This window comes from Ostrinia furnacalis, unplaced genomic scaffold, assembly GCF_004193835.3.
Source record: "Ostrinia furnacalis isolate ACB-3 unplaced genomic scaffold, ASM419383v2 OfSCF7387, whole genome shotgun sequence".
NCBI lineage: Eukaryota > Metazoa > Arthropoda > Insecta > Lepidoptera > Crambidae > Ostrinia > Ostrinia furnacalis.
The window spans coordinates 377,228-397,517 of record NW_021137626.1 but is presented as its reverse complement, the minus strand read 5'-3'; the positions used below and the strand labels follow the sequence as shown (position 1 = coordinate 397,517).

Sequence of the window (20,290 nt, the reverse complement as noted above, 5' to 3'; positions counted from 1 at the left end):
AATACCTGCCTTGTCATGCATAAAAAAATCTTTCACAGAAAAAGTATTTTTATTTTGGAATCATAGAAGTAATTAACAAAATAAATAAATGACGGCCGCATGGAATTACGATTTTATATTCACCCATTGTATTTTAACAAAGATATTTTCATAAACAGCAAACTCTAACTAGCATTTAAATTATATAGCACCAGCAAAATTACCTAAGGATAGTTATATATTGTATTCCCAACCTAACTATAATATTTATGAAAAAACTTCATCGTATAAACATTCCGACAAATAGCTCCTTCTGTCTTCGCGAATATACGCGTGGTGCTTATTCTCTTTAGGATAAAGTTCAAGATTAAGTGATTCGTTTGCACCCTCGTCGCACCTTTTCGGTAGAATTAATAATGCTATGAGTTTTATTTGAGGCACCCTAATAAACATAAGAAGGAATTCTGTATCATTACGCCTGTTTTTTATAAGCAAAAAGTATTTTTTTACAGAACAATCGTTAATTATTATTCGTGGTGTCTATGGCAAAAATACTCTCTGGAAAACCTTTTTTAGTACAACCTTATTTCTTATTTAAATAACCAAGATCAAAATGTAACTGAGGGCTTAGTGTGAGTTTACATCAAAAGTCGTCACTAGCGAGCGCGTTAAAAAAATATGTGAAGATTTTAGTTCTTCAAAGTTTCCGCTAGAGGCGCTGTACAATCCGTCATACATTTAAGTCACTTTTTTACGCACTCGACGTCGAATGCTTTTGTCGTAAACTCACGCCCCCTGAACGCAAGTTGACAGAAATGACTAGTTAGTTATTATGGCGAGTTGGTGAGTGACATTTTCACAACCGCAACATGTCATGATGAGTACGAGTGAGTGAAGTGAACAGCCTGAACATGTTGAAGGTGCTAAGGCTCTATTTAAATTACACTCAAACTCATACATAAAATACATAGAAATTTTTCGATCACAACACAAGCAACTTGACAATTTAAGTACCTAATCTATTTATTTTTGAGTTAAGTGTCGTACTTAATATTGAATTGAAATAAAATTAAGTGGTCTTTTCTGAGTCAATTTAGATATTTTACTCTGTCACTCAAAAATTTTATAGTTGAAGGAATGCCTGTTTAATACCGATCTCAAGTAACCACTAAGTAGGTAATATGTGCTTTTGCATTTAATAGTAACCTTTTGAAGTAAGCATATTATCACAACTCATGAAAAAATTGATAATTTCAGCAAACATAAGAAATCTTGGTATTTTTCTACTGCTGTCTTGTCAGATGACCGCTAATGATGATTAGATTGACGAAGATTTAGGCGATAAAGATAGTGTCAATGTAAATAATAACCCTCAGAGTTTTCTTCGATGGATTTGCTAAATTTCCATCGTCGTGTTGCTAAATGCGATTATGGATAGCACTAAACCTAACCAATCAGAAGAAGCCAGGTCTTCTTCAGCTATCCTCACTAACTTCGGAGAAGGTAGGAAAAAAGAACCAAATGTGGTTAGTATCACAGAAAACGTCTTAGCAAGATATGCCAAGTGTGATACTAGTGATTATGTGATTTTATTTTTGTTTTATATCATACAAAAATAAATAAAAATCTTCTTTGAACAACGACTATGTTTTGCTTGCTTATAGACCTACTGTACCCTATATGGTACGGGCTCCCCACGGCCCCCTATTTATGGATTATTTTTTTAAATATTTTTTTCATGATTTTTAGGCTTCCCTTTGTAAGTTTTTGCTAAAATATCTATTTTTATTTACAAAAATAATTATCGGTCTAAATGGGTTAACTAATTTAGCACCAATAACGATTTTCAGTGAACTCATATCGATAAATTCCAATCGATTTAATACGAATCAATCAAGCATTACATACGATAACAACCGGGAGGTTTGTTTCCACGTGATTTACCTACAGTCAGCGCCATCTACAGCCTGGCATCTCAGGTTTGTCGATGCGCTAAGTGCAAGTTCAGCACATATACGTGTGCTGAAGGACTACTCCGAAACACTAGGTAGTTTCGAGTCTACCTGTCACCGTCCCTCATACCTACATCTCGCTTTGCGTAAGAGGGATGGCAACATTCGAAACTTCGGTTGACGTTTTTCGGAGTAACCCCTCTGAATGCGCGGAGCGGGCGCCCTGTAATTTCGAGTCGGAATGTACCGTCTGGGATGCGCACGTAATTGTGTGTTGATGCATTGCACACAGCATTTTTAGATTCTGCATATCGAATTGAATGTAATATGGACTCTTTTTTCTTTGCAGCGTCAGTTTAAGAGTAGAATTCTCAAGTTTTTTCTTCTTTTTGACGTCCTAAGGATGTTTTTTTTTGTTTGTAAGCTACTTTGGAACTTTTTATTTTTAAGCATATCAATAGAATAAGTAAATAAATGAATATATTCGTAAATTCTACATTTCTTTTCTGTCTGTAATACCACAGAATAATAATATGGTAATACTTTCAAAAGCTTGATAGTGATATTATATTTCATTATTTAAACAAAATACGTTTGTATGTAAACATCGTCCAGAATCCGATTAGAAGGTAGGTACAAGCTGCAAATGGCGCTAGGTGCACGGCGCAAAATGCGCAATCTCGCAAAAATGCATACACAGCCAGTAACGCGTGCATACTCCTAATGAAAACGCCCTTTTATTATTTCACTCGCAAACAACCACTGAAAATAATTTACCCCAAAGAATCGTGCGCATTTCCATAATTATGTAGGCACACATAAACTTAACACACGATAAAGCGAGATTTATACACGCTCCAATGTAGATGGATTTGAGGAAAAACTGCAATACCAACTTAACGCTTCCTTTTGTTTGTATTTGCTTACTAAGATTTTAAATTATTTACTTGTATTGTATTGTTATTTTTTATGTGATGTTATAAAGGCAGCAATTCTTTTAACGTGTAGTTCAATATTTTGCCTCTAGTTTGTCTGGGTTGGTTTGAAATATCAAACCAGAAATTATTTTACCATCATTTAAGATGCATTCAGCTCTTGATTCCATGCTTTGAATTTAAATTTGAGCATTTAGTAGAGTATCCTACACGTCAATTGTAAACATATTCATTTGTCTAATTATGTATTTAACTTAACTAGTCGCCATATTACTTAATGTTCTGCATTATGACTAGGAGTTAGCATATTATGTTGTGATAGTTAATCAATATCATCGTCATCATCATTTACAATATACCGTATACTGAAGTAATTTCAAAGATAAAAACAAACAGGCTACTTTCATGTAGGTATAATAATAATACGACTCATGACGCCAGGGGGGGCCCATTTAGTCGCTGGCTAGTCACCGCCTGCCATTTTTTCAGTCAGAGACTATGAACCAGGCAGGTGTCCCGTAGTCTCCATCCATAGCCCAGTAACCAGTCCCTCCATCCTTCATCCATAACCCTAGTCCATTCTCCAATAACTGAAATAGCTCCTGTGCACAGGCTGGGGATGGTCTCTGGCTACATCCCATGATATAGTCAGAGACTAGATCCAGCATGTGCACCACTTTCACTTTTGTCGATTATTTTGCGCTTAAAACGGCCTCTACGTGTTGGATCTGTATCCCCACGCAAGCCTGTAAAGGACCGGGCCACTTTTGACCCGTGAGCTCCAAAGCGTACAAATAATAATAATAAAGCCCCGCAGGGCAGCTTTGTGGCGAGCTGTTGGTGAGTAGCGACACCACGGGGCCAGNCACCATTTATCACGCATATGTAGGATCCATATTACGATACGGGTTACTGATGTGGGGAAACAGTACCAATATCAAAAGAGCCTTCATTGCACAAAAAAAATGCATTAGAGCAATATGTGGTGTTCCACCGCTTACATCCTGTCGACCACTATTCCAGAAACTTCGCTTGCTGACATTAACATCACTGTATATCCTAGAGATAAGTTTATTTGTAATGCAAAATAAGCATTTGTTTTTGAGGGCTTGTGACATTTATCCCAGAAATAGTAGAGATCCTCATAGACTGGTTCTGCAAGATACTCCAAAAACCATGCAATACAGCAAAAGCTGTTTGACTATGTGCGTAAAGGTTTTTAACAATATACCCAAAGAANGCCAGGGGGGGCCCATTTAGTCGCTGGCTAGTCACCGCCTGCCATTTTTTCAGTCCGAGACTATGAACCAGGCAGGTGACCCGTAGTCTCCATCCATAGCCCAGTAACCAGTCCCTCCATCCTTCATCCATAACCCTATTCCATTCACCAATAACTGCAATAGCTCCTGTGCACAAGCTGGGGATGGTCTCTGGCTACATCCCATGATATAGTCAGAGACTAGATCCAGCATGTGCACCACTTTCACTTTTGACGATTATAATTAATAATGATCGATGCCTCCTTTTAAGCTTAAAGAAGCCTGTGCCAGGAGACATCGCTCTTCCTTGGAATATTATGTGTGCGTAAATACAATTCAATAGGTACTTATACAAAAATAAAAGTAAGCACTAATACTACATAATATCAACTAGGTATACTAAGTAACATATCTGTAGTAACAAAGTAAGGGGGATGGCGCGCGCGGCGTGAGTGAGCGAAAATAAATGTAAAGCATCTTGGACCGTTATAAAAAACGAATTGAACGATACACAACATACTACCAAAACTATAGATAAAATAAAATGTAATAACGTAATACTAACAGAACCATTAGCTATAGCTACAGCATTTAACAACTACTTTATCAATCTTCCACACTCAAACAAAAATATGGATCCACAAAAACTGAAATTTAATCAACAGATAGTTAATTNGTGCAACAATATCTTTCCTCCTCCTATTGGTGAAGTCAGGGTTATAAGGCATGGATTTGTGCTTTCTCAAAACTGTATGAAGCACATACAACTTCCTAACTGAAAGAAGGCCACTAAGTTGATAAAGAATTTGTGTTGGAAATCTAATCTTTTTAAAATACATATATATATATAGGTATATCCAACTTATTTTATTTATTTTTTTTCACAAATAGTTCTTATATTATTATCTATCTCCATCTATTCCATCTGATTTAACTAATATAACTCACACAATTCATTGATCCTACCTTCAGTAATGTCATGGGTTTCGAATGTCCGACTCACAAAAAAGTTCACATGAAAACCCATCGTCCTCAATGCAGAGAGCTTTTTTATTTTCGATTCATTTGCGTAAAACTACGTCCAGTTTAATGCATATCGGATTCATTAGCTTACAACGTAAAGGCACAAAAGCTTGCGAATCCATTAAATTGAATTTACATGTAGGAATGTTCTCAGCTCCAAATTTTTTAGAGAGTATAAAAGTTAATACGTTTATCTGACGGAGCTCATTTCCTCACTGGAATTTTAATTTGCTTAACGCTTTGCTCGAATTAAATTTACGACGAACAATATAATTTTTATAGTCTCTAAAAAGTATTCTTTCAAAATGAGAAAAATGTACAAGGTTTTCAGATGGAAGACTAATCGAAACAAAATATTTTGGTGGTATTAAAAGCATTGGCAACAGAGCGGAGGCTTCAGATCGCCCTTCAATCTCCGAGAAAGCAACTCTATCCAGGCACGTTCAGTCAATAATTTTCTTTGAACATCACAGATCTCGCTCGAGAACAAATCGGGATGCAGTAAACATCGAATAAAGCGAGTTGTCTATAAAATATCATTTCTAGCTCTTTTGTTTTTCCATCGAATCCCGTTCCACAAGTGGGCAATAATTGAAAACGAAACTGTTTTGTGCGGGGGCGGGATCGCGAGACACAGCATAAAGGCGCTCAAAATAGATTGAACGTATAAAATTTTCAGTTGAAATTCGCACGAACCGCCGCCGCGGGAGGTGCTCTGTATCTTTTTACTTTGTAACCTTACTTTTTATTCCATTAACGCGCGTGTGAGGCCCCTCTAGCCAAATATCGTGGAATAATAAAAGCTGCTTAGTAATGATAATACGACACGCAGTACTAGCCTAACTGAATTAAACTAAGCCTTAGTTTATTATTTACATCGCCGCATTCTATATGCACAATTAAGCTCCTTACTTTTAAACAGCTCCACACACAATTGAGAACGCATTACGAATGTAAAGTAAAATTAAAAAGTCTACGACGAGGCAAGTTCATTGGCAGAAAGAACTAAGTTTTACAATAGCCGGCTGGTGTAAAAAGTTAGTCACATTTTGAGTCTGGAAAATCCAGGAGCATTTCAAATTGTGATCCTCTTTGGAGCTTTTCTCTTTGCTTTTTAAGCGCAATGTACAACGGTATTGCTCTAACACAAAACTTTTTATTTCCGTTTATACCGAGTCAATCGGCCACGAACATTTTTCAGGCAAACTTTAACAGTGGAGGCAATCGCTCCTGAAATTCGAAAATGAAATCGTTCCGAGCGTCGCCAAGATTTATCGATGGATGTTCGAATTTACTTTGAAACTTTCGGGGCATAAAACTTATGACACGTAATCGTATATTCCAGTCGAAATATCTACCAGGGTGGATCTGCTAGAAAATTAATCATTTCTCCTACGCACAACTTTCTACGTCATCTCAATAAAAAATAAAATACAGAACTTAGAAAAGCCATTTTGACTTGTGTCTTATTTCCAGATTTCAGTAAAAACTGAAATCTGGCTTAAAATAAATAAATACTCAATCAATAATTATTACAAGTGAGATATTCTTAGTAGCACCTTCGAAAATATGTTTTTTCGTAGACGAAAAATAGGTAAATATACAAAACAAATTACTCAATCAATAAGGTCAAAAGAAACGCCCTCCTATTACACAATTAATAATTGATATGAGGATTATACGGACTTACAAAGTTTCAAATTACATATTATAAGATTTCTTACACAAAAATCTAAGTGTTATTATTATAATAATATAGCTTACGTCTTACGATAGGTGTCGTTTATAAATCTACTGGTTATTTTTCTTTGTAAATACTGATTGACTGACTGTAACTGTTACTTAGACAAAATGTAAGTACATTTAAAGAAAGTGACGGGCACGAGCAAGCGTTAAACTCAACAAGCCTACTTAGTTGTTCAGATTTCCCATATTATCTCCTTTTCACTCACTTAAAGCCCTCAATGAGCGAAAAAGACAGACTACAAAATACAAACAATGTCTACTAGTCCCAGTATGTAGCGGCGAAGGTGAGCCACGTACCACGTGGTGACAACGGTGATAAATTTACGAGATTCTTGCCCGTTGAAAAATCGTATCTCGACCGCGTTTGTTTCGAGATAGCGAGTCGCCTGTCTCGAAATTCGGAAATATGTGCCTGATTGCGATCTTCTGAGACGTGCATTGGGTAATGTAAAGTGGTGGGTAAGCCGCTTAATCGCGGGGAAACATTTTAAATTTGTTGTTTGCGAAAGGATTTTTAAATTGTCCTCTTTTGGGATTAAAACCCGCTGGAAATGTGCTGGAGCAAATAACTGGTGGAAGTGAACTTAATAAATGGCTGCGTTAAAACTGATTTTTGTGTTTATACTTTATTGGTAACCAGACATCCAAACTTTCAATACTCAATACTAAATTTTTTATTGCATCCATAATGTTACAGAGGTGGTTTCGCATTTATAATACTAGTAGGAAGCGTAAAAATAACATTTAAATTCATAATAATTCTAAAAACCAATACCATACCATAGTTGTTCTTGACATTTTTTTTCTTTATTAAGGAAACAAACAGCATGAGTTGATATATGTGAATTTAAAAAATAAAAACAGTACAGTAGCCTAATCAGTTTTAATTTTAATAGCCATGAGAATGGTCATGAGTGAAAATACAAGACTCAATAATAATTGTATGACTAGTTACTTAAACGTTTATATGCATGACTAGTTTGGAATAGTGTTCGATAACAAGTATGTTTATAAAAACGCAATAAAGTATGTATTTCAATAAATTTCCTCAAGTTTTATAGATCCGATACATTTCATTAATTCATCTCATTCACGCCGCGTCTGGACTAGCAATGGCGGGATTGCTTGTATGTACACTGTAAGAGGGCGCAGTAGCTTTAAGTCTACTTAACGCGTAAAGGTTCGGCCAAACCAACGCGATCACACGCGATCAGCCGGCGTGCAGCGATGGCGATCAATGCATTTAAGTCTGGTCGCCATCGCTGCACGCCGGCTGATCGCGTGTGATCGCGTTGGTTTGGCCGAACCTTTAGAAACATAGTATAAGGCTGCATGGTGAAATCGGATAGAAAATTAGAAACCCTTAAAATACTCTACCGATAATGGTTTTGGTTGGACGTCAGTCAGTGATGATAATAATAATGACACGGTTGTAAAAATCGAGTAAATTCAAAAACAGTCTGAATACATTTGACAGAATATGAATTTAGATTTGCGTTGGAAAATAGCACATAATAATTCTAGTAAGCATCTGTTAAAATATATCCCCATGTGTACGACATGACATACACACTAATTATCTAATTATGTTAGAATTAATATCGGTTGCATTTGTAGCTTAGGCCCAGAACAGACGGTGAAACGCAACTGCAACGAAACTGCAACTTTCTGATGATTCTGATGAATGAAACTGAAACTGAAAGTTTTAAACTGTCGCGTCATGTGTGGTCTCTCAACGGACGCTATGGCAGAAACTTAGATGCAACTCAAAAGTAACTAGCAGTTGCAGTTTCGTTGCAGTTGCGTTTCACCGTCTGTTCTGGGCCTAAATTCTAAATACAGTCTAAAAACGTTCAAAAGCATTATATGACCATACATTCTTGTTGGAGAGTTTACTAATAAAATTTTATTAGTAACCTCTCTGAATCTTTCTGTACTATGTATGTAGCCAATACATAATGTATAAGGTAGAAAATATAAGACGGTGCCGTTCCCACTTGTGAAATTAACTAGTTTTTATTGGCATTCTTCCCGTGAGGTTCACTCTACTGAAATAACACAAAAAGATTTGTGTAAATAGTTAGTCCAATAGAATAATCAAAGTGAAATCACTGTTATTTCGCTCGATGGCGATTGTCTTCAGCTTTGATGGTAAAGTCCGAGGTTTTATTGTAGTTCAAGACTCTAGAAGCAGTGGTTCCCAACCTTTTCTGGATCAGGGAATATTTTGATTTCTTTATTGTTTATAGGTAGGTACCTACCATTAAAAAAGCCGTAAAATTAACTTAAACCAAAAACTCTCTAAAATAAATACTGCTAGGTATTTGAAAGGAATACACCTTGATTTATAAAATCAAATACGATACCAAATAGTAAGTATATTCGTATTCGCAGCTTGCATTCTTCTGTACAAGTTCGGTAAGCCATTTTATTACATAAACCCTCTCATGACACGCGAAAGCATCGCTCGCGAAATTTCAAATCGTTCGAGGACCATATTTTCACTCCTGCAGACCTGGTGATCCGTGGACCACTGGTTGGGAACCCCTGTTCTAGAGACAGCTTGAGGCTTTTGCTAATACGGATTTGGTTTATTTGTGTGACGCGACTGAAGATCTTATCTTTGGCGAGACGGATCTCTGTCGGGGCATTTGTATCTGATGTACTTTAGTGTTTTACAGGGCTAAGTTAAGAGTGGGCTATTAGAGACCGTGTCCTTCAATCATACTGAAATGATTGACTGACAAAGCCAGCTGACAGCATGTCACTGAACCACATAATACGACTAGAATCTGAATAAGATGCCACCGTACTACGTGCCGTAGTCAATACGTCCTTAAATACTGTACTGCACTGTAGTAAAAAAAAACTAAAAATTTATAGATTGATCCGAAATTGATAAAGAAAGCCAAATTAAACTAATTCTGATTCATAAAGTAAACTGTGTATGTTTATAGAGGAAATCAAACCCAGATCGTTATAGACTTTATAACAAACCACTTCTAGTTACAATGCAATTATGCTATAAAGCGTTTAGTAAAATAGCCATTTTCAAAATTAATGCCAACACTTAGCGTGGACTAGTGTCTACAGTTGGCTCATACACTGAAGTGTCCATTGAGAAATACCCTAGAGTTGGCACTACATTATTATCGTTGTTAATGAAAGTCGGTGGCTATCGCAATTGTCGTTTTGACAGCGGTATCTATCTCAGTTGATATGTAATGGTGTCCATCTATCCACGTCGGGTTTTCAATGCTTAATCCTTGGCACAACACTATCGGCATGTACAAAATATCAATACGGGATGGTGTTTGTGAACAATTTGTACTACGCGAGATTGGTCTACTACGAGTGTTACTTAGGGAATAAAAACACACGTGCGTAATGTTTTGATTGGAAATATCTAACCCACCAATCATCATAGCTGCTATCTTTATGGAAAATTTTAGATGTAAATGATGAATTTATTTTACTGTTTACTTACTGCCTGATTCTGTGTAATATTAATTGCCTAATTCTTTTATTAACAACTTTTGACGTTTCAGGAAAAGCTGTGAGTATAATACACAGAATTTTCCCAGGCTAAAAACTAAAAAATCTCAACCAATTTAAGGCAAATATTAACATAAAATTTTTTACCAAAACTATTTTACTTTTTACCTACTGTCAGTTACTGTGTAAATACTATGCCATGTTACCTATAATAATACTTTTATTGACAACTTTTTGAAAATTATTTATTTATTTATTTATTCATACTTTAATGCCAAAAATTTAACATTAGGCGAACTTAATGCCATATGGCATTCTCATTCAGTTTACCTTCGGGTTATGCAGAAAAAATAGTTTGGCGGTATTCAGAGAAAATGATGAGTCACTCAGAATTTCCCCAACTCAAACACTGGAAAATCAACCAAAAACTAAAAAGAAACAAAAGAGACTCGCTCGTTATTATCAATCGGTAAACCAGTACACTACGAGCCGAGATTCCCACTAAATTTAACCAAATAGCCAATAGAAGTGAGTGCAGCTACATCGCAATGTACACGGAACGGTCTTGTTAGACTCGATCGGGGTACGAGCAACATTTTGAGATGGGAACACACTGGATTTTGGAGATCTTTGTTGCGTATGAAACTCTAGAAGATGAATCTGTGAGAATCTTGCAGAATGATCCAAATTTTGTTAACGGTTTTAGAATTTTCGTAGGTTGTATATGCATGTGTGTGAATTTATGATTGTTATTGGGTGGCCTGAGCTAGTGGTTCATGCACAGGGCTTCAATGGCAGCGATGGGAATTCGAATTAGCTAGTATCCTTACAAGTTATATTTCCTTTGGAGCTGACAATTAGAATAATTTATTGCGAAAAGTATGGGTCGTAGAAACGCATTCAAAAAGCAATTAAAACATTATTACATCCACGGTATTAGCACTGCCTCAGATATTACTCAAACCTGTGAGAATTTTCTTGCAATGTTACGATTTTTTCAGACTTTCCCATATACGACATATTGTTTTAACAAACAATTGTTGTCTACTCTTCGTGACATTGGTATGTGCAGCTATTCTAATTCACGTGGCAAATGTAAACAATTTCCATGTGAATTTCCGTGATTATAGATAATACAGCTAAAATGGTAGGAAAGCGTTGCGGATATGCAGACCGCAGAGACTCGGTTAGCCCATCATCCAGCACATAGCTACATATCTGCATTAATCAATCTGTGATACACCCGCGCTAAACTACACAACCTTTGACCTCTATTCTTATGCCCATAAGGAAGATATCACGCTCCCAACTGTACTCTACGGCAGCTGCCAAAGCGTTCCACTTTTAAAACTTCGCAAAGGAAAAATACAGCGAATTTAAATGAAAGTAGCGCTACAACGTTTTACATTAGAGCTGATCATTTTAAAATGTAGGTAACGCCGTTTAATTTATCAAAGTGTTGTAATTCACTTATTTGCACCTTTCTAACGAAGAGCTTCTTACAATTAATTTATTGTTCTCCCGTTTTTCGTTATAATATTTCGCTCTGCATTTCGCACCTGTAGTGGCAATTAAATTAAGTTAATTATAGAAATAGAATTCAGAATTCAGTTTATGTTATTACGAAAACAGAGTTAATTAGAAAAAGGCACACGACGCCTCGAGTCGACCTTTAAAATATATCATTTTTATAATAACATAAAATAAAACTTTAAAGTGCGACTCTGTTTGCGACATTAGCTTGAAACTTCTTATAAAGGTCTTATTTAAGACTAATGGAGTACACAAATATTATTAGCTATTCTTACCTGTTTGATTTGATTTTTGATTTTGAGTCTGACTGACTTCAGCATTAGGTAGCTAGATGACGTTTCACTTTGAATCTGACGACTCAGCGGTTGCAAACCATCGCATAATTCGACAGCCCCTGGCCTGCTAGTTAGATAATACGTTAGTCTCCCGTCATATCATAACGCAGATAGCTTCATACGACGGCCGATTAATGAAGCCAGCGCACTGCTCGTAGAACGTTGTAACAGTTTTACAAGACCTTACCTATAAGCATCCATTAGTGCTCTAAAAAGGCCTTAAGAGTATGCATTTGAATCTGACAACACAGCGGTTGCAAACCATCGCAGATTTCGACAGTCCCTGGTCTGCTAGTTAGATAATAAACCAGCCCGTAACACGTTAGTCTCCCGTCATATCATAACGCAGATAGCTTCATACGATGGCCGATTAATGAAGCCAGCGCACTGCTCGTAGAACGTTGTAATAGTTTTACAAGTCCTTACCCATAAGCATCCATTAGTGCCCTAAAAAGGCCTATAGAGTTTGCATTTGAATCTGAACAACAGCAGTTGCAAACCATCGCAGATTTCGACAGCCGCTGGCCTGCTAGTTAGATAATAGTCCAGCCCGTAACACGTTAGTCTCCCGTCATATCATAACGCAGATAGCTTCATACGATGGCCGATTAATGAAGCCAGCGCACTGCTCGTGTAATAGTTTTACGAGTCGCCCCCACCGCCCGCCCCCGCAGAGCCGTCTACTTGATTATGCATCCACGCTACTTCAGACCGATTATCGAACTAGTAATGAACGTTACCGCGTTGCAAAATTTACGAGTACACTCCGCAGTTTTATATTAGAATTTAAAGGAAAAGTACAGATGATTCGAGGTACTTGTTTGCGGGTTTTAGTGTACACTAAATATGGAAGTTATTTGGTAGCTTCAGAATACGCGAGATAATTTTGGACAGTGTTTTTGTCTTTAGTTAGCATTGAAAATTTACCTAACTCTAAAAAAGCTATCAGATCCCTAATTTTTAAGTGACCCCTGTGGTAACACATAACAGGCAATTTGTTTTCATAGGGATCACTTAACAATTAGGGATTGATAGTGAAAAAGGGGCATTATACAAATAAAATAACACTTAAAACCACCGTCTTTTTAACTGTAATCAACTCGTAACAAACTAATATACCATTGAAAACTTGCAAGCAGTCTGGCAGCAATATCTGAAGTTGCTGAACTAACAGTAAGCGCTGCAGCCCAAATCTCGCTGTTATTAACGTAATAAAAATGCCGTATAATTAGTAATCAGTGTCATACATAAAATAACACTTAAAAAGTTGGTCAAAAGTCGTTTAGACAACGAAACAGAAAATATAGACGATGAAGACAATTCCTAACAATCTCGCAGCATATAGTTGGTATTAAAACAGTCTAATTTATTTCCTCAAATCCCATTTTAATCCCGCAAAGCCTTTCAATATCTGAAGCTGCTGAGCTAACAGTAAGCGCTGCAGCCCAAATCTCTCGTACTAAGGTAATAACAATGCCGTATCAACAATAATGAGTGTCATACATAAATATCACAAAAAAGTCAATTTAGAGCCATTTAGTTAACAATGAAACATAATAATGAAGTCTATATCTACCAGCCTGGCAGCGTATTATGTAGTTGGTAGGTATTAAAACAGTCTAATTTATTTCCTCAAATCCCATTTTAATCCCGTGTAAAGCCTTTCAATATCTGAAGCGCTGAGCTTTTAGTAAGCGCTTAAGCCCAAATCTCGCTGGTACTAACGTAATAACAATGTCATATAATTATTAATTAGTGTCATACAGAAAATAACCCTTGAAGAGTTAATTTAAAGCCGTTTAGTTAATAACGAAACAAAAAAAGAAGATGACTTGAAGCTTGCAGCATGAAGCTTTAACATGTAGCCTATAGCCAGCAGTCTGTCAGCATATACTAGGTATTAAAACAGTCTAATTTATTTCCTCAAATCCCATTTTAATCCCGTAAAGCCTTTCAATATCTGAAGCTGCTGAGCTAACAGTAAGCGCTGCAGCCCAAATCTCTCGTACTAAGGTAATAACAATACCGTATCAACAATAATGAGTGTCATACATAAAATAACACTTAAAAAGTTAGTCAAAAGTCGTTTAGACAACAAAACAGAAAAATATAGACGATGAAGACAATACCTAACAGTCTGGCAGCATATAGTAGGTATTAAAACAGTCTAATTTATTTCCTCAAATCCCTTTTTAATCCCGGAAAGCCTTTCAATATCTGAAGCTGCTGAGCTAACAGTAAGCGCTGCAGCCCAAATCTCTCGTACTAACGTAATAACAATGCCGGGGCCGCGCGCCGCATTATTCTGACCGATTGCACATTTGTATTGCACCGCGATGGGATAGTGAACTGATCATACGAGCGGCTGTCGGGTTCAATTAATATTGTAACTAATATTAGAGTTTTGATCTGATAGGATGTTCGATCAATCTATGGCTTGGATCTAACCGAACCATTTTAGTGAACAGATAGTTACCTAGCTATATTTTTTTGTATCTTCAAAAGATTTGTGCGTTGTTTATTTGTGATAGCGACATACACAGCATCGTGGATCCACTATTTTTTATGAAAACCAGCGGGTTAAGTTTTTCATTTAATTACTCATTAGTATGAGGTATTCTTATAATATTTCTAGTACAAGATGAAAATTGAAAATATTCTTAGTAACGTTCTTGCCAAGGAAGGCGTAGAGACACTTTCCTAGAGAGAGCGCTATGTAATGATTGCAACATTTGCAACTATATTTGAGTAAGAACAGCAGTAGCCAAGAATTAGCTTCAAATATTTTATGATCACTAATCTATTATTCGGCGATAGCATCATTCAGATATTTCGAACAACATCAACATCTCAACTCCTAATCATTATAAAAATCAAGTCAAGAGCCCTCATTCTCGCTTGATGGGTATACAAGTATTTTCTCCATTGGCACATCTGTTACTAAATATGACGTCGTCTTAAGTAGAGGGGGGATGCCGAGAGGATCGCGGGGAGGGGGGATCGCAATCCCTCTCATTTAACACCGCTTCTCTCTGTAGGTGTTTGCCGAAGCGATTCCAACGGATCCTCCTTTTATGGTGGTACTTACAGCCTCATAGTGATTCGCCGTTTTATTTCGGACGGCTCATGTAGCACATTTTTCATGCTACGAAAGCGAACAGTAATCTTTGCATTTATGCCGTGATCCTTTATTGATTTTAGATTTTTAGTTGAAAACGAAACGAATGAAACGAGCGTGAATGGAGACGCGCCCGCCAAAAGCCGCCGTAAGCCCTCGCTATGATATAGACTCCCATTCAGCCGGCATATATCAGAAAACCCCAAAGTTATTCACTCAACCACGACACTACCCCGAATTTTTGCTTTATCAATCTCTGATTCGAGCGAATTATAAAACCGTTAATTTAATAAACGATCGTCAACAATTTATCCGCGAAATAAAGCTGCATTTCTTCTCCGAAACATTAATGAAATTGCGTTTAAATATTTAATGATTACAAATCTTGTTTTCCGCGACCACACATAGATACAAATAATTCTGACTAAGGAAAATTTCAAAAGAAAAATACCCTAATTAATTTTCATTCGGGCAATCAAAACGAACCCAATTTGTTTCACTTACACCTCGGCTAAATTCCGACATTTATAACGATACGCAGATTTAACATATTTTTTTGGTTCGCTTTACTCGCCTTAAGCCGAAAAGAAAAACAAAAGGAGACCTACCATTAAAATAAATAAAAGGAAATAAAGCACCAACCGCAAATTATTTCACTTACCTACTTCTTTTTATAAAAATGCGAACGACGCATTAAATTTTGGGGAGAAAGGAAACTCCCTTGTAAGCAATATCGAGGAGGCAAATTTTTCAGATATTGCCTTCAGGTAGCGCACATTTATTATGTACCCGAATATATTACTCTTGATTCATTGACTTTCGATATTGATTTACTTAGCTTGCATAAGCTGTAGTTGGGGCGAGTCATGGGCAAACTCAGAGCTTTGATCTGAAGAATTAGGGGCCAAGTTCGTGTGTGGACACTTCGCAAGTTGCCTTAGTTACGTAGAGCGAGATTGAAACCAATGCATACCGTCCTGTCTGCTAAGCAAGCAATCACGTCAGTACAGTCGGGGGCACATCAGGCTGTACATAACACATTTTTGTTGCAAAATGGCGCCTATAAGAAGCTACAGTGTTTAACTTGATCTGCTGCCGTTTGTACAACATATCACGCAACTTTTAATAAATAATAGATAGGTACCTATTAAATAAAAGTAGGAAATCGAATCGTGTAAGCAAGAGTCTGATAAAAAATAACGAATACAAATATCATAATTAAAAAGGATATGAAGTCTCTCATTATAAACAAATTATTATTTTCAATATTTAGTAGCATAATTTTCCGCGAGCTATTTTTATTTTCTTTTAATGCATCTCATCATTTAGTGCATTATACCTACTTACCTGATTCTAGTATAGGCACTCAATTTACATTATGACCTACTCGGGTTACGCCCAATAGTGCCCGAACCATAGCCCAAACTTGACTAACATTATGCATCACCAACCATCATCCAAGTTGGTATTACGCTCTTAATATCGTTGTATAAAGGGAACTTTTAAATTGCTATCACTTCCATGGCACTGCTTATACAGCCTAGGACGATGTCCGCTTGATTTACTGCCGTGATAAGGTGTCGACCTACAAACTTTCGTGCCTTCCCGTATTCTGTCGCGGAAGATTTAAAACCGAAAAAATAATGCAGGACACTACCAAATTTACGTAAATGGACCGTAAAAACTGGAATTAGAGTGCATTTTTGAGTGCATGTAAAAGCGCACGTGAAAGTTGATAGCCCGAAATTGTTTTAAACTGCCTTCTAAAGTTATATGAGTAAATAAAGTTACGTATTTTAATTCACATTAAGTCTTTATGGCGTGTCTTATGATTAAAAACACTTTACTATCTTTATAATGACTTCACAACTGAAAACGTAACAAAGTGACATGATCGAAATACAAGTTTAAGGTTTAAATGAAAGTTTAAATATGTATTAGAACGACTTCTTTAAACCATCACCTACATGAGTTAAATTTACTAGATAAAATCTATATTAATTTATTTATTTTCATGAAGTTAAGTGCCAATTTTAGATGTATTTTTTTAAGATCAAAATGTTATGTTTGGCAGCCCTGCACAGCTTACGAGAGAATGAAAACAACCTATACCCTTGAGAACTTGTTGCCAGCTATTACAATCACTATCTCGGTGAGCAACAATCAGACCACTACGTACACAAACTGAGTGGCTTAGCAACTCCGAGACAAGAAATAAGTTGTCAAAGTGTCGGGCTAAAGTTTCCCCGTTCGCGTCCCCCCTTGAATCGTCGGTTCCACAACTCAATATTGCCCTGGTTCGGTCCTGGAATAATATCCTAGGACTGATATTGGAGGCTCAGCTGGCCCTGAATGCAGCCTGCCAACCGTTACGCTGCCTCAGCCAAATCTAACGTAAACGTCTTTTGTTTATGCTTATTGGTATCGGCTACGGGCTATAGTTAACGTCCAGTGAATTAAAGGATTAGATTCGTTGCTAGAACTGGACGTAATATACTTTATGTAACTTTAATGTTATAGGTACAAGTATCTATTATTTTATTTTATTGTAAGAGAAACCCCATTAAAATGTTGATAAAAATACTATGGCATTTCTATGTATCTTTTTAAATGTTATTCAACACCAAAATCGACTTTTACACGATCGAAAAACAAAAGACGACCGACCAAGCGCGCGAAAATCGAACGAACATGAATGTCAGATAAAATAAAAAAGTGACGTATGATCGTAGCTGCCAGTATTTTTTTTGTTAAACTGATTTCTTTACGATATTTAAATTAAGTGATTGTTAATGAAATGTCTGGCAAGTGCTATTTAATTGAAAATCACAAAAATAAAATGTTAATTTTATCCTTAAAACTACAGTCCAAGATTGATTTTTCAAACAGGAATTTCCGTTGGCATCCGTTTCTCTAACTACACAGTAAATATAAACCAACATTAGCAAGCAAGGGTCAGTTGAGAACACGCAACGAAATATTCCAGCTATGTCCAAAGCAATACAGCCATTAAAGGAATTTAGTTTAGCAGTCTGCTAAAGTGAATACCGAAATCCCCACTCATTCAACTCGTCCGATGCTTAATTCAGTTGGAATAATTCGAGTTCTATTGTAAAGTTCCTAAATTTGAAGTCCAACATTTAAATGCTTACAATTCAAAGGTAACCGCAAATTTCGAAATGAGTATGCTTCTATAGAATGAAACTTATTTGCAAACCAATAACTTTGCTGGCCAGTCTGGCCGCGACCTGCCGTCCACTTCCTAACTATGCTGTAAAAGCATTCCCTTCTTCCATGTTTGACTAATCGTTTGAACTTCGGTTCTGAATCAGGGAAGAATGCACACATAAATTAATTTTGTTCGTAAAATTTTCACGTCCAACCATTACACCAATTTTGATAATAATTTAGACATCGATTACCTATAGATATTTACGCCCGTATTCACAAACATTACTATGAGGTATCACAGTGCGCGTAGACGCACAGGGTGACACACGAACCAATCATAGAGCTCTATTCATGGAGCACACTGAAAACCAGCGTCGTGGCTTCCCTCACCGGGGGCCACGGCATATGCTGAGTGGGGTCCCATTGCGATGGGCATCGCTGTGCGACAGGGTGGCACTGCTTAGTTTACTTGCTCATTCATTGTATGTTTTATGTCACCTCTGTCTTATTTGCTTTTTTTTTTTATTTTACCTCTTTTGTCTTTTGTGATGTCCATGGCAATAAATGTTTCTTTCTTTCTTTCTTTTTTTCTTTCTATTCAACGCTCTGCGTTCGATTTACTGCTTCACTTAAGCAAGCACGGTTCGTGAATACGGGCGTTAGTGACTGGTTTCTTGCGCTGCTTCTTCTCAGTACTGGTCCATTTACTGTCCCGAAGCATTGGTAGGATTAATACTGGGACGTGTAAAAATGCTTTTTGCAAAAAAATAATGAGTTTTTGCAGAATAGCATTGCCTTTTCGTTAGAATAACACTAATAAGTAACATTTTTAAAATTTTTAATTTTTGAGTTGAGTAGGTAGCTCTCATATCATGTCGATAGTCATTACTGACTATCGACAAGAGGACATTGCTTAATATCGGACAATATCTATATCTTGTTTGTAAACTTAATGACTTCGTGTTTGCTTTGAAATCTTACAGGTACAGCCTACACCTCATCATTTCTCAAAAACCCCTTTGAAATGATGTCTCCTTTTAAGTTACGTGTAGTTTAAGTAATAAGTCGGAACATACCTCGACCGCCTTGTTGTTGGGTCTTTCATAACCATAACTTCTGTGATTTCGCCGAATTTGCTAAAGTAGTCCCGGAGGCTTTCTGCAAAGAAGAGAAAATATTACTTAATTTGATTGCTCTATGAAAACTGTAAATAAATTGCGGTTTTGGTGGACTTTAGTAAGATTTGACTGCAATGTGCATTTGTTTATGTGTTTTCACAATTATTAAGTTACTAGCTTTCCGCCCGCGGCTTCGCCCGCGTGTAATTTTGTCTGTCACAGAAAAACTTTATCGCGCGCGTCCCTGTTTCAAAAACCGGGATAAAAACTATCCTATGTTCTTTCCCGGGACTCAAACTATCTCTATGCCAAATTTCATCAAAATCGGTTGCGAGGTTTAAGCGGGAAAGCGTAACAGACAGACAGACAGACAGACAGACAGACAGACAGACAGACAGACAGAGTTACTTTCGCATTTATAATATTAGTTGGGATTGCCATAAATAAAATTAACTGAAATTTGAAAAAAAAAGACAAGTAAGATAATGTATGCTTAAACANATTAACGTTTTTAATAAACTCATCGTTTTGTTCGGGTACTTTTCCAAAACTGCTTAAAGCGTCAATCATCAAGCCTTTGTTCAAAAAAGGGAACACTGAGGATATGGATAGCTATCGTCCCATTG

The 20,290-nt window shown here is 36.7% G+C and overlaps 1 protein-coding gene across 1 annotated transcript in view; it reads right to left on the bottom strand.

Annotated features, from left to right (window-relative positions):
* Rbp6 (RNA-binding protein 6) overlaps nucleotides 1–20,290 on the bottom strand; it is a 291,681-nt gene that overhangs the window by 57,255 nt on the left and 214,136 nt on the right. The window contains exon 3 of the mRNA XM_028320469.1: nucleotides 19,623–19,704. Coding sequence (XP_028176270.1) covers nucleotides 19,623–19,704 — 82 coding nt within the window. The remainder of the gene's footprint in view (nucleotides 1–19,622; nucleotides 19,705–20,290) is intronic.